General features: G+C 30.1%; 3 protein-coding genes across 3 annotated transcripts; 2 read left to right on the top strand and 1 right to left on the bottom strand.

Annotated features, from left to right (window-relative positions):
• Positions 1-1024: 1024 nt before the first annotated feature.
• LOC128391261 (WSCD family member AAEL009094-like) lies at positions 1025-18617 on the top strand. Its single transcript, XM_053351113.1, has 3 exons — positions 1025-1652; positions 15549-15791; positions 17144-18617. Exons 1-3 carry the CDS (start codon positions 1445-1447, stop codon positions 17527-17529), a joined length of 837 nt encoding a protein of 278 aa, XP_053207088.1. The 5' UTR covers positions 1025-1444; the 3' UTR covers positions 17530-18617.
• A 1819-nt stretch (positions 18618-20436) lies between these two features.
• Positions 20437-22083, bottom strand: LOC128391185 (uncharacterized; the record flags this gene model as incomplete). Its single annotated transcript, XM_053351033.1, has 2 exons — positions 20437-21774; positions 21915-22083. Coding segments are annotated over 2 exons (1212 nt in total), but the record flags the coding sequence as incomplete, so codon positions are not given.
• Positions 22084-22443: 360 nt separating this feature from the next.
• LOC128391059 (beta-1,4-mannosyltransferase egh-like) lies at positions 22444-25727 on the top strand. The gene is given in 4 exon segments (XM_053350901.1): positions 22444-23178; positions 23181-23404; positions 23572-23860; positions 24188-25727. Coding segments are annotated over 4 exon segments (1488 nt in total). The 5' UTR covers positions 22444-22799; the 3' UTR covers positions 24784-25727.
• Positions 25728-26786: the final 1059 nt, after the last annotated feature.

The following is a 26786-nucleotide window of genomic DNA, read 5'->3' as shown; positions in this document are numbered from 1 at the left end:
AATTCGAAAACTCAGACTTTATCATCTAATGAATTCTAAAACCATCAGTTTGACTGGATCAAGTATTGCCATCTAGTCGAGATTTTTTCACCACTAACCTTCTCATATTTTATCATCAAAAATGCTCAAAGATGTCAAGGAAATCAGTTTTCTCTAATAGATTCTACAGCCACGAAAAATGAGCAGTAAACAAAAAGTATATCAATTGTGTGATAATTTATTCATTTATAAAAGTGCAGGTTGGATTGATATATTAATAGATGGAGAGAGCATCAAGAGGCTCTTTATGACTATCTGATTTAGCCCAATGCTCAGATTCTGTCGATATCCTTGCAAACCAAAGTCTCTAGAAGTTTTTTGATTTGCAGTTCTTTTGAACGAATGGGTTACCTTGATATCGTCAATGGAAACAGTAAAAACAATCTCATGTGATAAACAATCAAAAATTGACAAGGTTGACGTGATATTTGACACCTGTGCAATTTAAGGGGTTTTCTACTAATTTTTTAAATCAATTTGATTAATCTGAATTATGGTGAGTTTTTTAGATAAGATTATCTAATCATCACTACGATTAGATTACTTGTTGGTTATTTGAAAAGCACAGTGGAAGCTACGGCAAAAAGTTAATGGAAAAGGTAAAGCTCGGTTATTTTTCACAATCAGCTGACAATTAACCAACCAGCTGATATTTTAACCAACATTCAGCGAGTTTAATTCGGTTTTTCAGTTAATGGAAAAGCCCTTTAGTTAAATTACAACAATTAAGAGAAAAGTTTTTGCAAAATTAATCAGTTTTTCAATCTTCATCAATCATACTAATTAATCGTTGAGAACAATCAATTATCTTGAATTTTATTTAATACTAATAATCTAATAATTTTCGTGTTAACTTTTCAGTTATCAATTGCAGAAGCTAATCACGATTTCTATCATGATGATAATATTACAATTGAAACAATTTCATTGGATCGGAGAAAAACTTTACTAAATAGTTAACGAAAAGAGGCTTGAGAAGAGGTAACAATTGACTACGAACCTGTTTCACTGTTTTTCCTATTGCTATTCTGGCTCAGTAGATGTCAGCTCATGATTATCAAAATCTTATATTTCCTTTTACCGCATTCTCTTTGTAACTTTCATCTTCATATAGAACTCACGTTACTTTCAAGCATCTTTCGAAACTCCCAAGTTTTTGGTCTTTCTTTTTTCTTTTTTTCTTTGCTATTCTTATCAAAGTTCTATCGCTTTCTGATGAATGTTACAAGACATTTTTTCCAATATATATTCATTTCCTCAACTTATCTCTTTCATCGTGTTGATTCAATCAAACTAAACAAGATCAAATATACAATACAATCCATATTCTACGTCCTTTGTAACATTTATGCTTTATTTACTAGTCTATTTGCTTTATCCTTGATCATTTTCGATAGTAAAAGTAATGCTATTAACATTACTAATTATCATCTATTTGACAACATTGAATAATTACTCTGATTCGGTTGAAATCAGTTCAAGTTTATCAAAATCATCAGGAAACTTTTGCATTGACCCGACTGTCCTTCCAAGTCCGAGACCATTGACCGCTTTCGTATCATTCCCAGGTTCAGGGAATACATGGATTCGTTACCTTATTCAACAATCATCAGGTAAATTGACCAATTTCAATTATATTTAACTTCCCTGTCAACTTTAATATAAATGAATAAATATAAAGAAATGATGATCGATTCTTGATTGCTTCAAATTTGATTTATGATCATCAAGATTCATGAAAAGAAGAGAAAAAGTTTCTCCTTCTTGACATTCATGATGAAAATGTCACAATTTCTGTTCCTTATTTCTTTACAACTCTCATGAATACATAGATAAATATATTTCTATGAAAATTGTTCCATTATCATTATCATAATCACCATAAATCAAACTCATTATATTTCATCGTAATACCGAAAAGTACTCATCAATTTCAGCATCAACATCACCAGCTATCGAAGTCATTATAATACATGTATAATGAATGGAGGAGAAAATCAAAATCACAGAATTAGAAAAAAAAATCAAAAAAGTTCTGATATATGAGTTAACATGATGATGATTAAGATAATGAAAAAATAACACTGGTAATGAAGATGTTGATGATAATTATGATAATGGAACAGGTCTCTCTCTCAAGGAAGACAATGGAGGCCCTTCCCTGGGATGATAATAATGTTGATGATAATTATGATTAAGCCAATTATCATCATGTAATTTCATGATATTATAATACAACTAATGGAGTAAGTTGAATGGCATGAATAGTGTTACAGGGAGACTGGGGGAGAAAAGTTCATTTAACAGATTTATCATCCTACTATCTTCATTTTCATTCAACAACAAGAGAGTCTGAGAGATGGGATTTCATAAAGTAATGGGAAGATGAATGAGTGTATGAAGATGATTTTGATGATAGAATTGAAGAAGATAAAAAGTTCAATTATTTTATTATCAACATTATCTATACGATTTATGATAAATGAATGAGAGGATGAGGTTGAGGTGGATGAGAAGAAGATGATGATAATGATAATAGGGTGAGAATTATCAAGCTGAGAGAGAAACATTGACATAAGTCATATTCTAACCTTACATGGGAAAAGAAATCAAGAATCAAGTGGAAAAGAGCAAGTGAGTAAAAGGGGAATAAAGAAACTAGAATTTCAATCTGATGCTCATGATGAGAATTCTGAAGATTCTTTGATCCATTCACGTGTTTCTTTTATCATCCTAATCATCATCATGTTCATCGTCATTATTATCATTAATATCATGAAAGAAGCCAAATGATTTGAGCTTTGTAAGGTTAAATGTAATTGCTTTTTGAAAGATACTTTTCTTGATTAAGAGTCAAAGAAGCACAAGAACAGTTATAAGCTCAAACTTTTCGTTAACGGAAAAAAAGACACAACAAGATTCAATGAGATCTTTGGATTCCCTCAAACTCAATCCTAGAGCTTTTGCTGGAATTAGATTGAAGGCCAAGCAAAGAGAAAGAAAATTCTTGAAAAGATCCATAGAAGTGGCAAAGAGATGGAACAACTTGGAGTTTTGGAAAGAAGAAATAAAGAGAAAAACAGGAAAAGGAAGAAGGAGAACAGAAAAAAAAGTACAAAGGGGAAACGGAGAAAATGAAGAATAAGATATTTAGTGTTTGTTGTGATACTTTTTTTCTGCTTCATCTTAACACTTATCTCTCTTTTCTCATCTATTCGTGAATTGGGAGTAAAATCCTGTACCAAGTTCGAGGAAAGAGACAATGGATTTGACTTTTACTCGGCTAATGGGATTAGCTTGCTTCAATTGCTTTTACTTTTTCTTCATTATCATCATGTTCATCATCATCAGCATCATTGTCTCCATCTTCATCCTATGTTGTTTCTTTCTCTCTCTCTTTCTGTTTTACAGCTAAAATTACGTGAAGCGAATCAGAGTTTAACTATTGTACCAATTGTAACCCTCTAGCATTCAATACAATTACAAGTCGTGTAATAAGTGAAAGTGATAAAGATAATGATGATTAAGAAATGAACAGATTTAAAGATTCCCACATTTAATCCAACACAAAATACTTCCGGTCTCAGAGATGATGCATGAAAATACATTTTACTATTACATTGATTCATTAACGTATTCCACTTATCCAGATACTCTCAGATTACTATCATTATTATTTTCATTACTGTTTAGTTGAATGAATTACTTGGAGTGCAAATGAACTTTAAATTTTCCTCAATAACAAAGGAAATGGAAAATGCTAAGTCTTTTTAATTCTAGTCAATAGTTTCATCTTAGGTTCATTTCATGGTGAAGGAAAACATTGAACAAATTCTGATGAGCAGTAAACCAAAACTTTAGACAAGTTGAGGAATAATTTTTCCTCAATCTTTTTTACCCTGAGATTGAAATTTTTTGAATCTCTTTCTGAATATTGTTGGAAATTGAATTAATTAAATTGAACAGCATCAAGTCAGTTAGAAGATGATGATTCTGATGATGAAGATGAAGATGATGAGAAAAATTCTTTTGTTCACCTTTCATTGTATTCAGAACTTTTTTTGAGAATCCTCGGAAGATATCACAGTCACCGAACAATGTTCCAATATTTTTATCCATCAAGCATAATAATTCAAATTATTTTCCATCATCTTCCACCCACCGCCACCCTCTCTTTTCACCTTCCCTGTTCCCCTTTTGTATTCCTGACAACCTTTGAATCGGAATAACAACATTGGTCTCTCATGGTTCTGATGAATAATATAAAGCCAATGTAATACAAAAGAGAAAATCTTTTTTTCTACTCTGTCGAATTTTTTTTCTTTCTCCTTTTCTTCTCCCTTCTAATACACAACAAATCATGAGTGTTCATGAGAGATGATTCAGTTCATGATTATTATTATTATCATTGCAATACATTTAAAGAAATCAATCTTTGTACACAGAGAAAGTGAAAAATATCTGCTCATGAATCAGATAAATTGTTCTGTTTATACCATATACATGGGAGAGAAACAACAATTGGAATCATATTGACCTAAAGATCAGTAGTGTCCAGTTTCAAGTGAACATCGTTTTTATATGAGAATCACAAAGGTTTCAGATTGAATATTCAATGAGATGGAAAAATCGGTTGAGAATAATAATGAAGATAATTGGATTAATGAGAACAATTTATTTTCCCAATTACAACTACACTTTCCCCTTGATTCTAATTACAATCGGAAATGATGATTAAACTGTTTCTTAATAATCTCTTTCATTCATCTTGTTTTCCATTCTCTCTTTCTTCATGATAGATTAAAGATAATGAACAACAAGTATATCATCTTGTCATCATTATCGATTATCGATATTTTCCTCTTTCATTCGATTTGTAATTCTATTGTTCCATTGAAATTCATGAATTCTCATCATGGGAAATGAACTTTCTCACCAAAGGGATATAAAAGGTTTTGTTCCCGGTCCATGAGATGTGTCAGTCAATCCAGAGATTCCAATGTTGCTCAGCCAAATAAGAAGGAAAAAAATATTACTTGTTGCCGATCGTTGATCAATCATAGTCAATCCAATAATCTGTTTGATTATTTTGATTCTTGATTCCGATTTAGTTACATTCAGACCAATGTCCAGTAAGATTAAGATGTGAAAGATTAAGTTGAGAAGATGATATTTGTTAATGTTTATTGTTTATTTTATCTTTACATCAATACATGTATTATCAGAAACACTATGAATATTACATTTGCGATGATAATTGCCATGAATATCTCATGATTCTGATAAAAGTAACAAGGTGACAACAACAACATAAAGTGAATAACTTTGATTACTCTGGATGAGAAGGGTAAAAAAGTAATAAATATGATAAATAGAAGAGAAAAGAAAAGAAAATCATGATAAAAGTTCATACAAAGGATATTATCCAAGTTGAAACTGAACACTATCATTATTTGGAGCTTATTTATTCACACAATTTCAAATTTCATGATTATCTGAACCTCATGAAAACTGGTGTCAATATAACTTGGTATTAATTGTAAATATCTCAAGGTGATGAGTTCATCATAAAATCTTCTGTTAATAATACTAACAAGAAGATCGTGAATCAAATAAAGTTTTGAGTCTATTGAAATTTCATATTTTATTTTAATGAGAGTAAAAAAAGTGATGAGGATGTTACACTTTTAGAATATCTAATGTTATTGGTTTACCTGAGATGATGAGAAAAATATGAAGAGAGAGAGAGAGAGATGAATAAACACCAAAAAGAATTATATTTTATTTTTCACCTCATATTGTATTGTCGAGTTCTGAGATTGTTCTGAAAACGATGCTTGAGGAAAAAGAGAAAAAAAAATTCTTTTTCATTTCTCTATTGTTTCATCTTGCATTATCATCTTTTATCTTCCAGCTCATTGTTACTCACCTTTCCTCCCTTGCACTCATCTTATTGTGTTTACTACCTTTTCACATCTTCATCCCCTTCCCACCCACTAGCTGATCTGATTGCTGTTGTTATTACAAGTTGCTGATTCCTGGTGTTTCTCATGAATCCAGATACATGATGATTCCTGATTCAGCTGAATTCAATTATTACCTTTACTTTTTGCTTCACTTTGTTTGTTTGTTTGGGTTAGTTGTTTGTTTACTCATTTCCTTTTTCTTTTTTTTTTCTATTCCAATATTTGGATTACATGTAAACAATTGCAAGCTTTAGATTCTCCTCATTCTCTCATCAGGGTTGTTCAACAACTTTTGAGATAAAAAGAGTGAGAGAGAGAGAGAGAAAAAAAAAGTTCATCTAATCAGAGTTTGGTGAAAAATCCATGATCATGGAGAAAAAGATTGAGAAGAAAATTTCAAAAAGGTAATAATTTTTTTCTGATGAGAATCAACATTTCCAACCTTTTATAATATCCATAGAGTTTCAAGTTCTATTTTTTTCTTCTTGCCACAAAACTCTGAACGTAGAAAATGAATTTCCAAGGTCTCCCTCAGATAGATAAAGATTTATATATTCTCCATCCTGAAACCTCCATGAAGGCGGTGAAATTTTTCATTCTATTTTCCATTTACCTTTCAATTCTAAAAATTCTGTATGCTCATTAAATCGAGATACGTTTTCGAGGTTCATTTTTAAGCTTCGATAATAAATTTTATCTTAAAAAAGAAAACGTAATTTCAACAGTTTAATCATACATCGATAATACCTTTAGAACTTATTAAACTTTGATAGAGAAAATTTCTCACAGCTGATGATAGTGATCTTGTATTTGTTCACTTTCCTTTTCTAAATGGAAGTTAAATAAAATATCTTCTTCTGATAAAGTGACCTTTTAATGACCAATATCAAAGTTGATTGAGACTAAAACTCCACATCGATTTAATACTTTTTCATTTTCTTATATTGAATTCTAAGGTGATCATTAAACATTAGTTCCATAAGTGAGAGATATTATTATGAGTTTGGGTGTGTATTAGAAAGTCTGAATGGGATTGTGACACTTTTTTCATATATCATCTGTGTGCTGAATGGATTGTAGTTGACACGTTTAGTTGATGGAGAGAAAGGAGTTGGTTTGGTTTGAATCTAATCTGAAACATGGTGACAGTAAAGATCACACTGAGACTTGAGAACAGATTGAATTATCATCATGAATTTGAGTAGAGAAAAAGCGATAAACAGATTCATTTGATGCATTCAATCGCAAGGATGATATAAAACACATGAAGAATTCACAGTTATCATGGTTCCAATCACAGTATTTGCTAATATTTTATAGAGATTCTTGCGAACTTATTTAATGTCTTTCTCAGCCTGCGGATCTTTTTTCGAGTTCATTGGTTCACATTTTCATTTTCTCTGTAAAAAACGTCAACACACTTAACACACACAGAACAATATAAATAATATATTTGATTCTGTTGTTTCAAATAATAGTTTTCACTCCATGGTGCATATGATTCATTTCATTTTCTGAATCTTGAATCAGGATAAATGCAAACAAAAAAAACAAAGACACAAAATCTAAAGTAAACAATAAGATGATCTTAGATTTTGCACAAAATCAAAGTATCATCTTTGCCTTGGTTAAGAAACAACAGCAATCATCAGGATAGATACATTGAACATCCTCCATGAACTATCATATGATAGACGGAAGGAAAGTCAATGGGAAATAGTAACATTTTTATCTGTTGTTTATCTTTCTTGTTATGATCAATTCTGTTTCTGCTTTTTTCCTCTATGGAAAAATAAACTGAGACGTGACAAAAGCTTAATCATGAGATAAGTTGAATCTTTAAAATAATATCCACACCACCAATTCCAGAAATAAATCAATAAGGTTATCAAGGTCACTTTAGAACTTTTTCTTTCGCTATGCCCTCTCTCACTCTCCCTTCCTCTTAAATTCATGATGAATTCATGTTAATGCTTTCTCGTCAGTTAACATGATAATAATTATGAGAGAGAAAAACATTGAGACCATAATGGGAGAGAAAACAATCTCAGAGTATTTGGAATAATGTAAAAAGCTTTCAAATGGCGATAATGATGATGATCATCTATGACAGTATTTCCATCTTCATTTATCTCTATCACCACGATTATCTTCAGTCTCTCTCTCTCTCTCTCCCAGCTCTTGATGATCATCAGAATTCATTAATATTTATGCTTTATTTGATTTGATTTGGGAAGGATTTTATCCAATTCTGTTTTATATTACCTTTTAATACCTTGGATTTTATAGAGAAATCAAATCTGTGAGTAATTTGATTCAATTAACATTAAATGTCAATTTCAGACTTTTCTTTGGTGACACTTTCACCATGATGATAAATATATAAAATCACATTGAATTTATCGTTAACAATTAATTTTACGAGTATAAATGAATATCTTTTGTGTGTCAGATTATTATCGATATTGAACTTGATTCCCTTTAAACTCAATTCATGAGATTCTACTTTTTATTGATTGTTTGTTGTTTCAATTTAGGTTAACCCTTAATTGCTTTAAATTGAGAATTAGTTTACTTTAAATTTGGTATCACCTCCTCTTACCACAGAATCTAATTAATGTTTACTCCAGTTTAGCTCTCGGATTGTTTTCAGAAAATCAGATGCTGTGAATCAGATTATTAGTAAACCGTAATTTTTTTCAAGAAGATTCATGCGATTACCTTTAGATGAATGTTCAAAGTTCTGATGCTCATTGAGACTTGAGAAAATGAAAGGTGGAAAAAGTCATTTTCTTTCTTTAACTTTCTTTTGAGTTCATCATGAGAAGATTCTGAAAATTTATGATGAAAAGAATTTCAGAAAATTTTAAAAATTGTTCAGATTCTTTGCTTATTATACTAGGAATTCTAGTTGAAAGAAATGTGCCAAACTATTAGTAGTTTTCTATTCTCAATTTTTTTTGCTCTCTTTTTCTCCATCTATCCTATTGATTATCAGAATTTTATCAACAGAGAAAATAGTTTCAATTCTGTTCATTTTCTTTCTCAGTCAATCTCAGATGTTTACAGAGTTGAAAGCAAAAAGAGAGAAAAAAAAGTTTTTTTCTACGGAATTGAATTCGATGCTTTTTCCATATTCTCTCTCTCTTTCTCCATGGTTTTGCATTTCAATTCTGAATGGATCAGACTATTACAACTTGCAACATTTAAACTAATTGAAACCGTAACTTGGGAGGGGGAAAAGTTATGATAAAGATATTTGATCCTTAGATAATTATATGCATGCAATTTATTGTATATTCAAAGGGAATATTGAATCTGATGAAAGGTGAAAAATGAGAATTAATAATAGTAATTTTATTATATTGTTTCGTAAAAGGGGAAATAAAAAAATTGAACTTTATCTCTTTCTTTAACCTTTTCTATCTCTGAATCAGCTATGATTTCTCCGTGTTTTCAAATCTTAGATCTTTGGGTTACATTATATTGTATATTACAATCAAAATCTGAAAAAAGTTCATTGAGTAGAGTAAAAAAGTGAAAACTTATCCATTTTCATTCATGTTAAAATGTTTTTTTTACTTTCATCCTCCTCATTATGATCATGATGATAAGCTCATCATCAGCATCATTGAATCAAGTCTCGATGATTGATGAGATAATAACATAAATTTAATCTGTTTGTCTGCAAATGTTATTAAAATGTTTTCGAATGAAAAAAAAATTAAAAATAATTAATTTCAACATAATTGTAATTCATTGAATAATAGGATGATGATTATGATTATTATTAGCAATATGATAACAATTATGAGTTGAACTCGAAAAGTTATATAACAATAATGAGCAAAAATGATGAGAAGTGATGAAAGGAGGAAATGCTCAGGGATCATCATCATGCTTGGAATGAGAATCATTATAAATGAGGAGAAAAAAAGAAAATTATTCGGCATCAGATTTTCCAATTGAAGTAACATTTATCCTTCTAATATGAACTTTCATTCATCTTACTTTACTGTTATTGCCCATTGATTTCGAACTGAAATCATTTCAACTCTCTATCTTTTTCTCTCTCACTCAATGTCTTTTCTTCTTCATCCTTCTTATGTCTCTTTCTTCATCTAATTTCACCTTCTTATCCTCATCCTCATCTTAAGTCGAAGGGTAGCTCTCTCTCTCTCTCTCTCTCTCTCTCTCTCTCTCTCTCTCTCTCTCATTCTCACCTCATTATGCCACTCAGATTTTCTCATCATCCTTTCTCGATTTCTTTCTTTGACTTGACCATTAACACTCTTAATACAATAAAGTAGATAATTGATATAAAAAGAGCTCACGATTTCTGATACATCTAAAGTTGAGATTCTATAAATCTCACAAATGATGAGTCTCATAAACTGATGAAGATTGAAACCTAAATAAAAGTTCAAAAGACTCAATGACATTAAATCATTACTAGAGCTCAAACCTCAAAATAATCATATGATCATCTCAAAATCTAATATACAGAATATACTAGTTTCATTTTATGTAAGAATGGTTAAAGTTTTGCTTTCCAAACTCAGCGTATCATTATGGGAATGATTATTTTCATCACTTTCATTTGCTTCTACAAAAATATCTGTGCATAAATATCACATATTTGCAATACCATACGAGTACATGAGTCCGCATATAATAAAAATAATACTCATGGAGAAAATAACCAAATGCTTGAGGTTTTTTTTACATTTTTAGTGAAAAAAATGAATACATTACTTGTCAATGGTGTGTTACCATTACTTGCTTTTTATTATTGCATTTATTTATTTTTTGTTTGCTACATGGAGACAGCAACATTCCCCTCATTATAATCATAAATATCACGATAACCACATGATATGATTATAACGATTCCAGAATTTATCTCACAAAAGATTATTAACATTCAGATGCATTTCTAAAGCAATCAAATGAGAGGTTATAACAACAACAACATCAACAGTTATCATTAAGATGAGAACGGTAAAGTTATCGTTTTAATGTGTTTCCAGTAGGGTAGAAAAAAGTTTTTCTCTCACTCACTTACTCACTGTGAATATGAAACTGTCATAATAAACGTACCCATGAAATATTATCATGGTAATGTGGCAAAACTATAACTTTATCTAACGTTTAAATGTTGATATGAAAAAATCAAGTTGATTCACCTATAAATTATTATCACAATGAGTTGGTAACCCTAAAGGCTTAAAAGTGTAATAATATTAAAGAGTAGGGTGAATGAGATAAAAAGAATGGAAGAAAATTCAGACAATCATTTGAGGGTAGAAAATTATGAACATGAACTTTGTGAAAATTGAGGTGAAAACATGAAAGTAAATGTTGATAGTCAATTTTCAATCTGTAATCTAATCTGTTCCCTGAAAAAGTTCTGAGTTATCTCCAATCATGAACCATCTTTTTTGTCTGTTAACTTTTTCAATTCTGTGATAGTTTCTCAACATTTAACTCAATCAAACTAATTCGTTACTCTATTTGACCTACAATTCTGATTAATATACAAACACTTGGGATAATATGTATTAATAGAAAGCACGATTCTCAAAGATGAAGGATTTATTAATACTTTTAATAATTCAAAGACAATGAAAAATGTCAAAAGTGTCACCAAAAGTTTTCTATTTTTTTTATCTCGAACATTTAAACTTCATGTCAAACCATAATAACTTTTAACCTCAATCAGGTATTACTGTAATCATCAGTCTCTCCATCTCATCCTCCTCTTTTCCTCTTCCTCTTTTGATCCTCCTCATCCTAACGGTTATTCTGGTGATGGTGTTGACGATGAGTATGATGACGATAATGATGTTTGATAAAATTGAACATTGATATTGTCAATATACTTATTTTTTTCCTCCACAAACATAAACAAACATTATTATCAACTCACAATTCTCATGGTGGTTAAATTTGAGGTAAGGGGAGAGTGGAAATAACTTCATTCTTATTAAATTATTTACACAGGAATCATGGTGGATAATGTTTAAAACTATTACATGATATTAACCTTTGACAAGATGACAGTTTTTTTTTCACTCCAAAATTTCATTCACATGATGATAATAATATTATTCACTATTCGCTTTTCTGTTCGTTATTTTATCCCTTCCATCAGTTGAGGATAATTTTATCATCTGCCAATAATATTCTCATTGGAACATGATGAACAAAAGATTGAAATATTCAGAAATTGCTAATTATCGATAAATCTATTCGAAAATTTCTTATCCTTGTTTGGAATGATAAAAGAAAAACAAATGATAAGCTAAACTAATATTAGAATAAGTATTTAGATGAGATGATTTTTATTCTGTGAAATTTTATTTTCTCAATTCTCAATTCTGTCAGTTGAAGGAATGGAAAGAAAAAAAAAGTTCCAATGATAAATGAACTTGTCAACAAAGATATAAACAATTTATCATCAATATTCATCTGCGGATGAAAATAACTGGATAAACATGATAGACTGTATTAACTGTTAATTTAAAAAATGAATATAATCATCGTCAAGATATGAAAATTTAAGGAATCGAAATAATAATAAATGTAAACACTATCATTAGAATACGAGGGGAAAAAAGGATAACTATTGTGAATATTTATCTTCTAATGATAATTCAATTGGCACAACTTTTATCAAAACTCTTGGAGATATTACCGCTTGTAAAGCTTATCATATATATATTTGAGTTCTCAGAACTGACTAGGAAAAATGTCACAGAAATATTGGTATAATTTGGAAAGACAAATTTAAGGTTATGCTCCTTCATCGGAATCTTCATCAACCAGGGAATTAATTTGATGAAAAATGAATCTCAGATCATAGATTGATGACAATTTTATCATCATCATCATTATTATTATCGTTATTATATAATCTCAAGTATATTATTATCATCATTATATTATTTTATTATTGTTATTTATTTTCATTCGTTGCTCAATGATAATCATTGAAATGAGTTTTTGTCTTTAAAATGTTTCCTCTTATTGGATATAATAAGGAAATGAAGAGAAAACAAATCATGATGATTAAATTACAATCTCCCTGTATTATTATGTTCATCGTTATTATCATCATGATGCCACTGAATTGAAGCAATTACTAAACTTTTGAATGAATTTATATATACGTATATATTTTTATCTATAAATATGAATTTCGATTTTTATATTCAATTCTATTTTTTTCAATAAGAAAAATTTTGATTGTTAAGATGAGAAACTTTTTCCTCTTCCATGGTAATAATTTATTCACAATTTCAAAAGAAATCCTGTAATTCAGTTACTATTATTTCATTTTGAGACAAAAGTTGATGTGAATGTTTCGAGACAATATATTGGTTAATATTTGGTCGATTAATTTTCAATGGTTGTTGTTGTTGATCTGAACGATTCTGAAGGTTTGATTTAAGATGAAAAATATCATGATAATGATATAATATCTGAAATAATAGATCACTCATAGTATAAGATGATAATGTTTCAAGATGAATAGTTGAAGATGACAATAAGATTGAAATTGATGAAACAAAAGATTGTGAATCAATTCTAGTGAAGATGTTGGGAATATAAATGATGTGGTGTCTCTTTGATTGTCGTCTTAGGGATAAGAAATGAATGAACATCAATGATGAGTATTATCAGATATCATAAGTTTCATTAATAACAATAATCATCATCAATGTATCAGAATGAAATATTTTTAGATGAAAAGAGTTACTTGTGAGATGTTTAATATCATTTGTTTCCCTAAGGGGCAATGAACAATTCAAGAGTCAAGGTGGAAAGATGAACAACAAGAAGTTTCTATTGAAAGTATCTTGAAAACTGTTTCAAGATTAAGATGAAATGAAGAGTAAATATAACACAGTTCTAAGCAAGGGAATGGGAAGGATGCGGAAGAAAAGTACATCATCTCGATGGTGATAAGAAGCATCAGTCAAATCAACTATTCCTGGAGTAATTATAGCAGATCAGTTCTGCTCCTTTTGTAGAGAGAGAGAGAGAGAGCTATTAATCCATTTCCATGGAATATAATGTAAAATCTACTCAAGTCTCTAGGAAATTCTGAGCATATTCACTTATAAGTTTTCCATTGAGAGAATTCATCAGATTAGATCTGTTGACAATCACTATAAATGACGAATGAGCTTCACACTTCCTCTTCTTCTTGTCTCCATCTTCCCTCCTGTTAATCCCTTTGACCAGAAAACAACATCATGGGTTAACAAATTTACTTGAAAACTTGATGGCTCAAAGCTGAGCTTAATTTATTATCTACTCACTCAATGTCTCCCTCCTTCTCTTCCCATGTAAGATAAATTATCATCATTATCGTGGTGATTATAATGATAATGATGTTGTTGATGATGGGGATGATAATCTTTTACCATAGAAAATAATTTATTCACTTCTTGGGGGAAAAAAGAGTCAGCTTACCAATACCATAGTCTTTGATTGTAATGACCACTGGTCAATTTAATATCTTGAGTAATCTGCCACGCTCTTGGTCAATTCCTACAATTTCAGCTATTACTAACCACCATTGATCAATAATTAACTCTCCCAATTCATCAACACTCTCTCACAGAATTAACTACAACACTTACCATGTATATACTATTACTAACTGGTGTTAATGATTAAAGTTAATTGTTATAAATGCAATTGGAATAAACTTTCAGAAAATGAACAAAATTTATTCAGTAATCAAAATTTCTCGTTCATGACATTGGTCATTTATGAGTATAAAAAGCTAATTGTTTACTCACAGAATCCAATCCAATTTAATCAATGACAATAAACAAACCCAACGATCAGTTTAAATTGATTTCTCTGTGTAAATATTGAGATTAATCTTTACCCCCAAGCGATTATCAATATTAAAATGATGGATAATTAATTTTAAGTAACAATTTAATTTGTTTCTTTATTGCTATTTCCATCAGTTCACTTATCATTGACTGTATAATGGCTTGGAGGATATTGTTAATATCCTAAATTAACTGAGCATTTAATCATGGTTATATATCTTTCATGATTACCATGAAACCTATTACCTAATATTAGCAATCTTTTGTGTCAATAATGTGACTCATTTACCTGTAAACGTTTATCTTAACAATTGTTACAAGGTAAATATCATTTGTTGATGATAAACAAAACTGTTTGATATCATATAAATGATTATAATGCATCTCAAGGTGTATTAACCTTATTGCAACAATTTAAGCACTAAATGTTCACGGAAATTGAGTATTCTCATTACCATGATAAATATGGATCTACATTAATGATGATGAATATTAATATATATATAAGTTTATCATCAAGTTAACCGGAAATAATGATAATATCTTCATTTAGTTTCTACTTTTCTCCTTGTGAAATTCAACTCACTTATAATGTACTTGATTCATCGGGATTACCAGAACTTTTTCTTTATCTGATGAAAGTCTTTTAATTTGTTTTCCATCTCTCATTTTTTTATCTCTTATTTAGGTTATCTGACCGGAAGTGTCTATCATGATGCTACCTTGGCCATGAAAGGATTTCCCGGTGAAGGAATTTCAAATGGTTCAATGGTTATCGTTAAAACTCATGAACATGGTCCAAGTGGTAGACAATTTTTCACCAAAGCCATTTTTCTAGTTCGAAATCCTTTCAAAATTCTATTATCTGAATTTAATCGACGATCAGGTGGTCATCTTGGTCATGCTCCAGTTTCAAAATTTACTGACACAGGTAAGTAATAGCAGGCCTGATAAATTAAACCGAAATTATCATGGAAATTCAGGATAATAATAATAATCGTACAAGAGTAACAAAAGTAGATTGGAAACAAATGATAACCAACAAATGAAATATTATATTTAGTTTTCATCACATTACAATGAGAATCATATTCAACTCATAATGATGAATAAATTGATTGTTATTAAATATATTGAGAGAAACGGGAAAAAAGGTATAAAAATATATCCATAGGAGGAAATATTTATATTCAGAGAGAGAGAGAGAGAGATGGTAAAGTATTACTATCGTGTATTGAGTAACAGTTTCTCCCATGGTGAATGTTGGTCTCAATTAATCATCCACATGAGAAATATAAAATTGTATTTCCTTTGGAAAATTTTCTCCTGCTCTCATTGAATTAATATGAAAACTTACAGGGTAGATTTTCATAGATAATATTTGGATATATGATAAAGATAAATAGAAAGAAAAATATTATCATGTTTATGATACAACCAGAAGGAGTACAAAGAATCATTAGTCTCTCACTATTTGTGGTTAATGATACAGGGAATCAGAATTAAGGATGTGGGTGGTAAAAAAAAGCTCAAACACCAATGGTGAAGGTGATTATCTTTATCTCATTGAAATTTGATACAATCCATTGAATATACACACAGAGATACAATATTTTTCATTCTCAGCGATTTTCAATAACTTTGATGAACAGTTTTCTCTTTTAAAAACAAAATTTCAAACCCTCACATTGGTCAAGTAAATGATATTATCGATGGTCAATCGTTGAACAAAATTTATATGAAATATATAAAAATGAAAAGTTCCACTAATCGAAATGAAAAGTTTAAGGTATTAATCTGATACTTAAATGATTATTTGTAAGTATCAAGTTCATTGAATTGAATTGAAACTTCATGATAATGATAAATAATGACCGAAAATAATATTATTGTTACTAAATTATTAATGATAATATTGTTTACTTTTATTTGTTAGTTTTTATTTTCACATTTTAACTCGAACTGGTTTTGGTTAAATTTATAATTTAATGAACAGAGAAAGTGATTAGTTAATGAGTTGTAAGCTTTGCTCATTTGAATTAATTTATTATACTCATCAAGTTGATTATGTTTATTTACTCAAACAATTTACATTAATCAGTTGATTGGGAGTGTTCATCATGGTTTATATCATAATAATACTGTTCATCTATTATTTATTTGATGTTCAGTAGGTGATTGATTTTTTTTTCTGATATTAATTTGAACTTGGAAAATGTTTCCTTATATTTGTTTCTGTTTTTCTGGTTTTTCATTTGTTTTTTTTTCTGTTCCTGCTAACAGGCTGGAAAAACTATGTTCTGGAAAATGTTGACCATTGGTCATCATTTACTCTCGACTGGTTGAATTTCAAGGGTCCATTGTTAATATCTCGTTATGAAGACTTTTTAAATAATCTGAAAGGTGAATTGTCTCGAGTTCTAAGCTTTTTGGAGGTTAATTTTACCGATTCTGGCTTGGATTGTGTTGATAAACATCGAAACGGATGGCAAAGGCGACCTCAACACTACCTACCCTTTGACCCATTCTCAATGCCCTCAGGTAACTCATCATCATCATCATCATCATTGAGACAAGTTGTTGAAAGAAAACGGAAACAAGTTTATCAAGCATTGAATAATTTTCTCCGTCAAAGTGGACAGCTATCATCAATCTCTGAATTACCCTGAATACTGGTGATGTGGTGTAATAAATACTGAACATTGGTGACTTATGAAGAATCAAATAAAATCTTCTGATACCTGCAAGGTGAATAAAAATATCAACCATGAACTTGCAGTGGATCTTTAATCCATTTCAAGTGAACCATCATCATTATCATCATTAGAAAAAATCATTTCCGTTCATCAGGAATCATAAGCAGTTGAATCTTTAAAGTACAAAACTTGAAGATTGAATTGTAAGCAGAAAATTCAAGTGAAAATTTGATAAATTCTCAGGTGATTTGTATCCATTTTCAATTGACAGATGATGATGATCGAGGTAGAAAACGCTTGCGGGTGTAACATCGTAAACAGTTAAACTAAACAAGGTAATTTATTTTCATGGTAAATTGCTTCAATTTACGATGTCAATTATCCTGAACAGGGATATTATTCAGCAAGAGTTTATCTCTTAACCAAATGATTTAATATGAGAACCTCAATGAGCAAAGATTCCCAAATAAACTTTGATACATTGATTGATAATAATAATGTAAAAGTGTAACATGAATGTACAAGAGTCAATCCGAATCAATTTCATTGCTAAACAGAATTTACTTTGGAATTGAATATGATCACAAATTGTTGATGTAATCATCCACCTTGGAATTGGAGGAAAAGCAAAGGAAAGAAACTTTCACCAGAATTCCCATGATAACATTTCACATGGATCCAATTCAGTGGATTCATATTGATTGGAATACACAACCAGTTAAACCAATAATATCTAAAGTGTTTTCAGTTGACTTTTTGATTGTGATTCTTTCTTGTTATCATCCAGCTTATTAGTGAAGATAAATTAACTTTTGTTTTATAACAAAATATTATATAAGAAGAAAAGTAATCAAGACGTTTAGCATTTTAATATTGTAATAATAAAAGTTTTATCGCAAAGGAAAAACTGACGAAAATGAGAAACGGAAAAAGGAAATACAATCAATGCCTTAATGTATCAACCACTTATGCTCAACGTAAAACAATGAGACAATTTAATAAAGAAATCGTTATTATTATTGTTACATTATTTGTTATGGTGATTTAAATAAACAATTAGTTCGGTGATTAAAAATTTCATAATATGAAACTTGATTATGATGGGAAAACGAGGTGGAACCATAAGCTAATCATGATAGTCTCAAGTAAATTGATCAACTGAGATTCAATGAACTTTTTTTTACATGGTTATGAACTGTAATGGTAGTTATTAGATGGGTTTAAATGGTTGATTATGATACCAAATATTAATAACGAGTTAAATTATTATCATGATAATCATAAAGGTGAAATGCAAGATTAGTTTTATTCTGAGAGAAAATTATCCAAAACTAATCTAATGATGTGAACGTGAGATCAATTTCGGTGGGTATTCAGTTTCCATGTAATATTATTATTAAGGTAATATCAACGTTCAGCTATTCAACATGTATCATATTATGAACAAGGGTGATAATGAGAGTATAAAAAACAATAATATTATCTTGATAAGTGAGAGGAAAATAAAATAAAATCGTTTGCTGTGAGTACCATGAAATCACAATTATCATTAAAGGCTCATATCATGAGCTTTGTCCAATTCAACTGAACAATTCAATAGTTACTTTACTTATATAGAATTGATTTTTTTTTGTAATAATCATAATACAATATGAATGTACATGGTTTAATATCAATAAAACTGGGCTATCCATAAACTTAATGAACAAATGAATTACTCTTTGGGATAGTTTTTGTTCATCTCATATTTAGGATTAAGATTATAGCGATATAAGATTGAGATTAATGAGTTTTCACTGATCTCATGGATTTACAGCTATTGAACAAAAAAGTTCAAGATAGTCCATGAGCTGATAATCTTACTTGTATATTTATAGTGATACATTGTAATGATAATGATGATGACAATTTGAGATGAAACTTTGATTTATATATTAATATTTACTATCGCAACTATGAATATCAGTTCAGGTTATCAAATGTGAAAAGATTTTACTAGACTTAAATCAACAATTAACAATTTGTCTTACTATTCTTGTAAGAAAAGCATTTCCCATGTAATTATAATTTACTTAAATAAGATCGGAGTGTATGAAAATTGTTCTCTACTTCAATTTACTTATACACAGAAAGTATTCTCCTCCTCTAAATTAACTATCAGCTCATGAGACGAGATAATATCATGATAATTCAATGGATGATAAGTGAATGAATATCAATACTCAGTTTGGATAAAATCTATTTTGTTCATGTTGATTTAAGTAAATGTACATTTCTCCTAACAAATGAATCTGGTTTTTCAGAATAAATTCTTGAAATGGTAAAAGCATCATCATGTTAATACTAATGATAACAATTCCAGATCCCAAAGTCAAAGATTATTTATATAATAGTTTGAATCTATTAAATTAGATTCAAATCATTCAGATTCATCATCAAGATCATCATTATATTGTAGAAATTCAATAGTAAATTAAGTGAGCTATTACTCAATTTAAGTTATAAGTAAATGAAATTGCAATGATAAGAGCAAACTCTTTATATTATTTTCAGATGATTGTATTAATACTGACTTTTTCCCCTCGACATTTCGTTTCATGTGAATTGATGTACAGAAAAACCTTAAAACAGTTCTCGCATTATCTATGAATATATTAATAGATATTGAAAATATTAGATCTCAGTTTCTGATCAGAAATAAACCAGGCCAACAAAATTCATTAGTCTTCTCATTTTCTTTGAATTGATGAATTCCCATTATTTTTTCCTTCTTTTCCATGAGAATTGGGTGTTATCCATGTGTTATCATATGAACTTTTCATTAGGATTTAATTTTAAATTGTGAACCATTTTGGAACAAAATTACAATCAATTGACTCATTTGGTTGAAAAGAAAATTGATTGGACTGTATTTCTTTAGATAAATAAATACACCATGATGAACAATTTATTCACTTATTCATTTGATGACATAATAAGCAATTTAAACAATGGGTCAAAAATTAATCTACCCTTTTACTCCCATGGGTTTATCATCAAATAGTTGAATATACAGTTTGCTCCGAAAGATTAATGGCTGAGGATTTCAAGCTTTCATGGTTTAGAGAAGAAGAAAAAATTAACAAAATTAAATCGAATCATCTGTTTTTCGTTCATGATATTGAGTTTTTTCTCGTTAAAGAAGATCATGACCAACTAAACTTTTCACATCCAAATTGCGTAAGAACTCATCATCTGCTTCATCACATAAATCGTCTTCGGTATCCATATTATTGATACAGGAATTGATGGGTTTGGTTATATTTGATATATCCTTCATTGGGCTTTGGGTGACTTCAGATTTAGTCTTTAACACAGGTTTCGGTTTTTGTTTCTCTTTTTCATATTCTTTCAGATTAATTTCCATAGTTGCATATTGTTTGATTAAATATTCGACTCTTCTTTGAGCTTTCTGGTTGAGGAGAATTGGTTTATTACTGGCCAATTTGAAACCCGACTCAACAAATGCAGGTCTTTCTTTTTCATCATCATCATCATCACAGTCATTATCATCTATTTTATTGGAGGTTGGTGTTATCGACTCTAATGCATCTAAAGTTGATGCTTGCTTTTGGGTAGATTTAATTGATTCTGGTCTTGGTGATGACTTTGTTGTTAGATGATTTAACATTGGTTCACGTTGAACAAAATTGGGATAAGTGAGCTTAAGTTGTGGTTTTGGTGTTGTTTGCTTCAGAATCTGTAATTGTATCTCTTTCGGCGTTGATCTTGGCTTCAATGGTGGTATTGGTTGAGGTGTTAGTTGTCTTATTGGCTGTGCTATTGGCTGCGCTATTGGTTGTGCTATTGGTTGTTGAATGGGTTGTGGTATGGGTTGTGGTGTTGATTTTGATCTTGGTACTAATTGTATCCGTGGCTGTGGTTGGGGACTTTCATGATGTACCTCTTGTTGCCGTTGATTTTTAATATTATCTAAATTTATACGAAGAATATCATTAATAGAAGTAATTTCTTCTTCCATAGGTGTATCTTCTATCTGTCTTATTGTAACAGGTTTGACAGCAACAGGACTTTCTTCCATGGAACTGATTGAACTATTAGGTGAAACAATATTGTTCCTTGTTGACAAAGGTGTACCCGAGTCAGATAGCATCCTAGGCTTCTTAAATCCTTTATTGGGTGTATTACTATTCTCACTGAGGGAACGCCGAAGTAATCCTAAAAATGAGAATTAAATATCCAAAAGAAGAACAAAACATTAATCAGTTGTTAATGAAAGGCCAAGCTTTTCTTAGCTGGTGTGTTAACATTTCAAAATTGATGAAACATTGATATTGTTAAACCCAAATAACACTTACCTATGGATCTTCTAGGCTGATAAGATTGACAAGGTGGTGGTGTGTATAAATTTTCTGATTCATTATCATCTTTTTTTCTTTTTACACTAACAGATCCTCCAGGAGAAGGTGAAACGGTGTCTATTAAGGCCGCAATTTTGAATTTATTGAATTCCCAAAGGAATAATTTTCACACAAAAAAAGAGAGAAAAAAAAACGAAAACAAAAATCACACTGAACAAAGAAAAACACAAATTGAAACAAGGTATCAATCTAATAGATCAAAAGAAAACGGTGTCACTTTTGAAACTCACTCACAGTTAACTGGCAAATTGATTAATTAATTTTAAATAACATTGAATTAATTAAATTCTTTTAAAATGATAAATTGATTAAGAAAAATATTTCATGTTGTTGTCAGAGCGATGAAATTGAGGAGGCAAAAGAGAATTCAAATTCAACCAATCAGAGAGAAGTTTGAAAAAGAATAAAACTCAAGCGCCATCTGTTGTGTTCCAATGGAAATGAGAAGATTTTTGGAATTGATTGTTTATCTTTGGTAAGTCACCGCCTTAATTGAAATGGAAAAGGCGTTGCCGATCTTTTAATTGTAATTAAAGTGTAACAATTAAAAATTTTTTTCTTTAATTTAATTGATTCTTTGAATATCATATGATCGTCTTCATGTTATATTGTTTCATCATTCTTATGGTTTAGTTTAATTGTGAAAATTAGGCGATTCTCTTTTTCCTCTCACCTTGGTTTTCATTTTTTATTTGATTCTCTATTCTCTCTTTCCTTGTGATTCATTTCTAATTTGTTATTGTTTTTCTTTCTCTTGCTCTTATGTTGTTCTTATGATTTTTGATTATTGCTTTTTTGGTGAAATAGAATTGGATAATATTGATGATCACTGATCTTTCAGTTTATGCTTATAACTGGTTCCATCGGCTTTCCAGTATGCAGCAATTACCTCTCTTCCAACGGCAGACACTTTCACATACCCGATGGTTTTCATCATTGAAATTTAATTCTCGAACCAAACATTTACTACATTGTTGCCTTCTTTTCACCCTGATTATCATCTTCATCTTTCAGCTAATCTATTCAACCAATCAAGATGCTAAATCATTTGATCCAGTCGAAAAGTATGGATTACCTGGGACCACTTTTCTCTACTTATTACGTTTTCTCGCTCTTCTGGCTATCCCTCAATGTCTATGTAATTTCCTTGGTTTAACCATCTACAATACTTTTCCCAAGAAGGTTAAATTAAAAGGATCTCCACTTTAGCTCCATTCATCTGTTTTCGAACGGTAACTCGAGGAGATTATCCTGATCTTGTTAAATCAAATGTACAAGCCAATCTTGAGACCTGTTTAGCCGCTGGAGTGGAAAACTTTTTATTCGAAGTGGTCACTGATCGTCCACTTAAATTGGATAAGCAACAAAGGATAAGAGAGACTGTTGTTCCTCCTGAATATAAGACGAAAACCGGAGCACTTTATAAGGTAATTTATCTTGTTACGGTTTTGGATTCTCATTTTTCTCATTAAGATGAGTTGAAAAATCTCATTGTTTGAATTTCATTACTGAACAATTGTTTCATATCGTCTTGCAATTTCCTCTATTGTTAAACGTAATCTTATTGACTTTTGATTTTATTGCAATCTTCTAGGCTCGAGCTCTTCAATATTGTTTGGAAGATGATGTTAATTTTCTGACAGAAGAATCGTATATTGTTCACCTTGACGAGGAAACTTTACTCTCGGAAAATTCGGTTCGTGGAATACTCAACTTTGCAATGAGAGGGAAACACGAATTCGGTCAAGGATTGATCACCTATGCCAATGGATCGATCATCAATTGGTTCACTACGTTAGCAGATTCATTTAGAGTCGCTGAGGATATGGGAAAACTTAGATTCCAATTCTATATGTTTCACCGACCATTATTTAGCTGGAAAGGTAAACACATCTAATTGATTTTACTCTTAATTGCTCAACTTAATGGTTACAAAAATTGAGCATATGCACTTGTATTTACATTATTTCGTACGATCAGGATAGATTTTTATTAGTCCTTGATGATCATTATTTTTATTATTATTTCGATTGTTAGTCACAATTATCTCTAATATTTTATTTCTTTCATCTCTTTATCAGTATAATCAATGGTTAACTCGTTTATATGTAACGAGAGAGAACAATCAAACAATTGTTTTGAATGAATCATGAATTCCAAAGAAAGACAATTAATAATGATAATAATTTTCTATTTCTTCATATTTTCAGGTTCTTATGTTGTCAGTAAATACAAGGCAGAAAAGGAAGTTTCCTATGACCATGGATTAGATGGTTCTGTTGCTGAAGATTGTTATTTTTCCATGATCGCCTACAAAAAGGGTTATACATTTGACTTTATTGAGGGTGAGATGTGGGAGAAATCACCTTTCACGATAGCTGATTTTATCCAACAACGAAAACGATGGTTACAGGGGATCTTTTTGGTGGTTCATTCTCCCAAAATACCCTTTCAGAATAAACTTTTTCTCACTATGTCTCTGTACGCCTGGATGACCATACCTTTAAGTACATCTAACATTGTCCTTGCCTGGTTGTGTCCATTACCTACAGATGATTTTGTCCTTTTCAACACTCTAGTCGCTTTTGTAGGCGCAGTTAACGTTTACATGTACGTTTTTGGTGTCATCAAGTCTTTTTCTCTTATGAGATTAGGATACTCTAGATTTGTCTTCTGCTTAATTGGTGCCCTTTGTGCCATCCCATTCAATATAATCATTGAAAATATTGCTGTTATCTGGGGATTTTTTGGTAACAAGCATAAATTTTATATCGTTCAAAAGCAAGTCACCACTCTTCAAGTTTAATCAGCAGCATATCAAATTAAATCATTGTTAATATCATCTTTCTCTCTCGTCAAATGTTATCCTCAATTGTTGCAAAGCAATAGGTTGATTATACCTCGAACAATGTGCTGTTCATTATTAATCAATTATTGTTCCATTTAGATTATTTATAATGATAAATTAACAATTTAATCCAACTTTTCGTATCCATGATGGAATCATTGCCACAATTCATGATCAATCACCGAGAGACTTTGGAATATTTAATATTTAAAACAACTAAAGAGGCCATAATTTCAGTCGATATCCAACAACGAAGGAACATAAATCCATTGGTTTCCACTTCCAGATAGATGAATCATTTTACAAGAATCTCGGGATTTATTATAATAATTCAACTTGTCACATCAACTGGACTTAAATTAATTTCTATTATTCAATTTGCAAGATTTCGCCGAGCCAAGAAAAAGGTTAACAAGAGATACTCTAATTTCTGGCTCATCGAACTGTCAAAAAAAATCAGCAACTTAATCTTGAGGGAAATCAGAACTCCAAGAAAACTGTATCCATGTCTTTTTTACTCTACAATAAGTCAGCCCACACCCAAATAAACTTTATAAAATAATCCATGAATTCATTGAAATTCAATATCAATGAATCATAACAATTTTATCCAATAAGTGGTGTTACTTTTTCACAAGAAATTTAAGTTGATGGAAACGATGTCTAACTAAGCATCATGGAAAACAATCAGCGACATTGCAAATTATTTACCTTTGAATTATTTTTTTTTGTTCCTCTATGTAAATCCAATACCTTTTAACCCTTAATCGCCTGTAAAATTTACCCGATAAAACTTACGACGATCACAAATGCTTTTACTTGAGGAAGACAATCAAATCAGATTTAAAAAATTTCGCGAAATAAATTAAACTCCGCCATGGACTTTATGATGATTCAACTAATTGTATTAAATTTTCCATAAATAATTCATCTAATTAATCGTATTCACTAAGATGTTTTAAGAGAAACAACAATTAGTACATTTTGTTGTCAATTTGACCATCAAGATACTAGAAAAGAGCAATTTCGACTTAATTAGCTTAATTGGGAAAGGATAAAGTGGATCAATTAAAGACAATTGATACAATCCTTAATACCAAAAGGATTTGCAATTGTTTAACTCATTTTATCTCATCCTTATGACAATCATGATAATACTCATTTAATCTCGTAGATATTTTTAACTTGATTATATCAAATTAACATAACAATCAATGAGCATTGGTGATGATGAATATCAATATATTGATCTTATTGTCCATTGGATGTTAAATCATCCAATGTATTATCATCATTAAGATAGACAACAATCAACAGTGCGACCACTCTCATCATTGTTATTATTTTATCATCAATAAAATCATCATTATCATTGGTAAATCATGATGATGATCAAGGACAAAGTAATCAAAAGCTTTTCATAAGTTTTTTTCCCAATGTGTCCAGTGTGAAAAACCATTTTCATTCATTAACAATTTAACCAATGGTCCATTCAATTCAATTCAATGGGTCACTCATGGTAATTGTGACAATATAATACATGGACAAGTCTAATTGAGATTGGGAGCAAAATATAATTAGTTATCAGATTGACATTGAACAACAAGATAATTGATGATTAACACAAGATTATCTTTAAAAACAAGGGATTAGATAATAAAAAAACTGATTAACCCAATGTAAGGGAAAAATTAACAACAATGGACAATAAGTTTATCATTGAAATTGACCCTTATTGACCCAAATGACCAGAAAAATTTTCCATTGCCTTTAGTCAATACAACGATTTGTTTTGAATTGTTGGTTGAGTAATAAATCAGCTGTAAGGTAATAATAACAATGAAAGTTGATTAGTTTTTCCTGAGCTTATTGTTGCTCTTGATGTTATTGTTTTCTCATTATATTGGTGATCTAATCATGATCATCAAATGATGATAATCTTATATATATATATCTTTAAT

This window comes from Panonychus citri, unplaced genomic scaffold (assembly GCF_014898815.1).
Source record: "Panonychus citri isolate SS breed McGregor unplaced genomic scaffold, ASM1489881v1 Contig00134, whole genome shotgun sequence".
Taxonomy (NCBI): Eukaryota; Metazoa; Arthropoda; class Arachnida; order Trombidiformes; family Tetranychidae; genus Panonychus; species Panonychus citri.
This window is presented reverse-complemented; position numbering and strand designations above follow the sequence as displayed.

What these genes read in the sequence shown, in the direction of transcription:
- LOC128391261 (XM_053351113.1), top strand. Translation starts at nt 1,445, where the DNA reads ATGCTATTAACATTACTAATTATCATCTATTTGACAACATTGAATAAT. An exon ending in CCTTATTCAACAATCATCAG is followed by an intron (nt 1,653 to 15,548) that starts GTAAATTGACCA and finishes TCTCTTATTTAG; the next exon opens with GTTATCTGACCGGAAGTGTC. An exon ending in TTCAAAATTTACTGACACAG is followed by an intron (nt 15,792 to 17,143) that starts GTAAGTAATAGC and finishes TCCTGCTAACAG; the next exon opens with GCTGGAAAAACTATGTTCTG.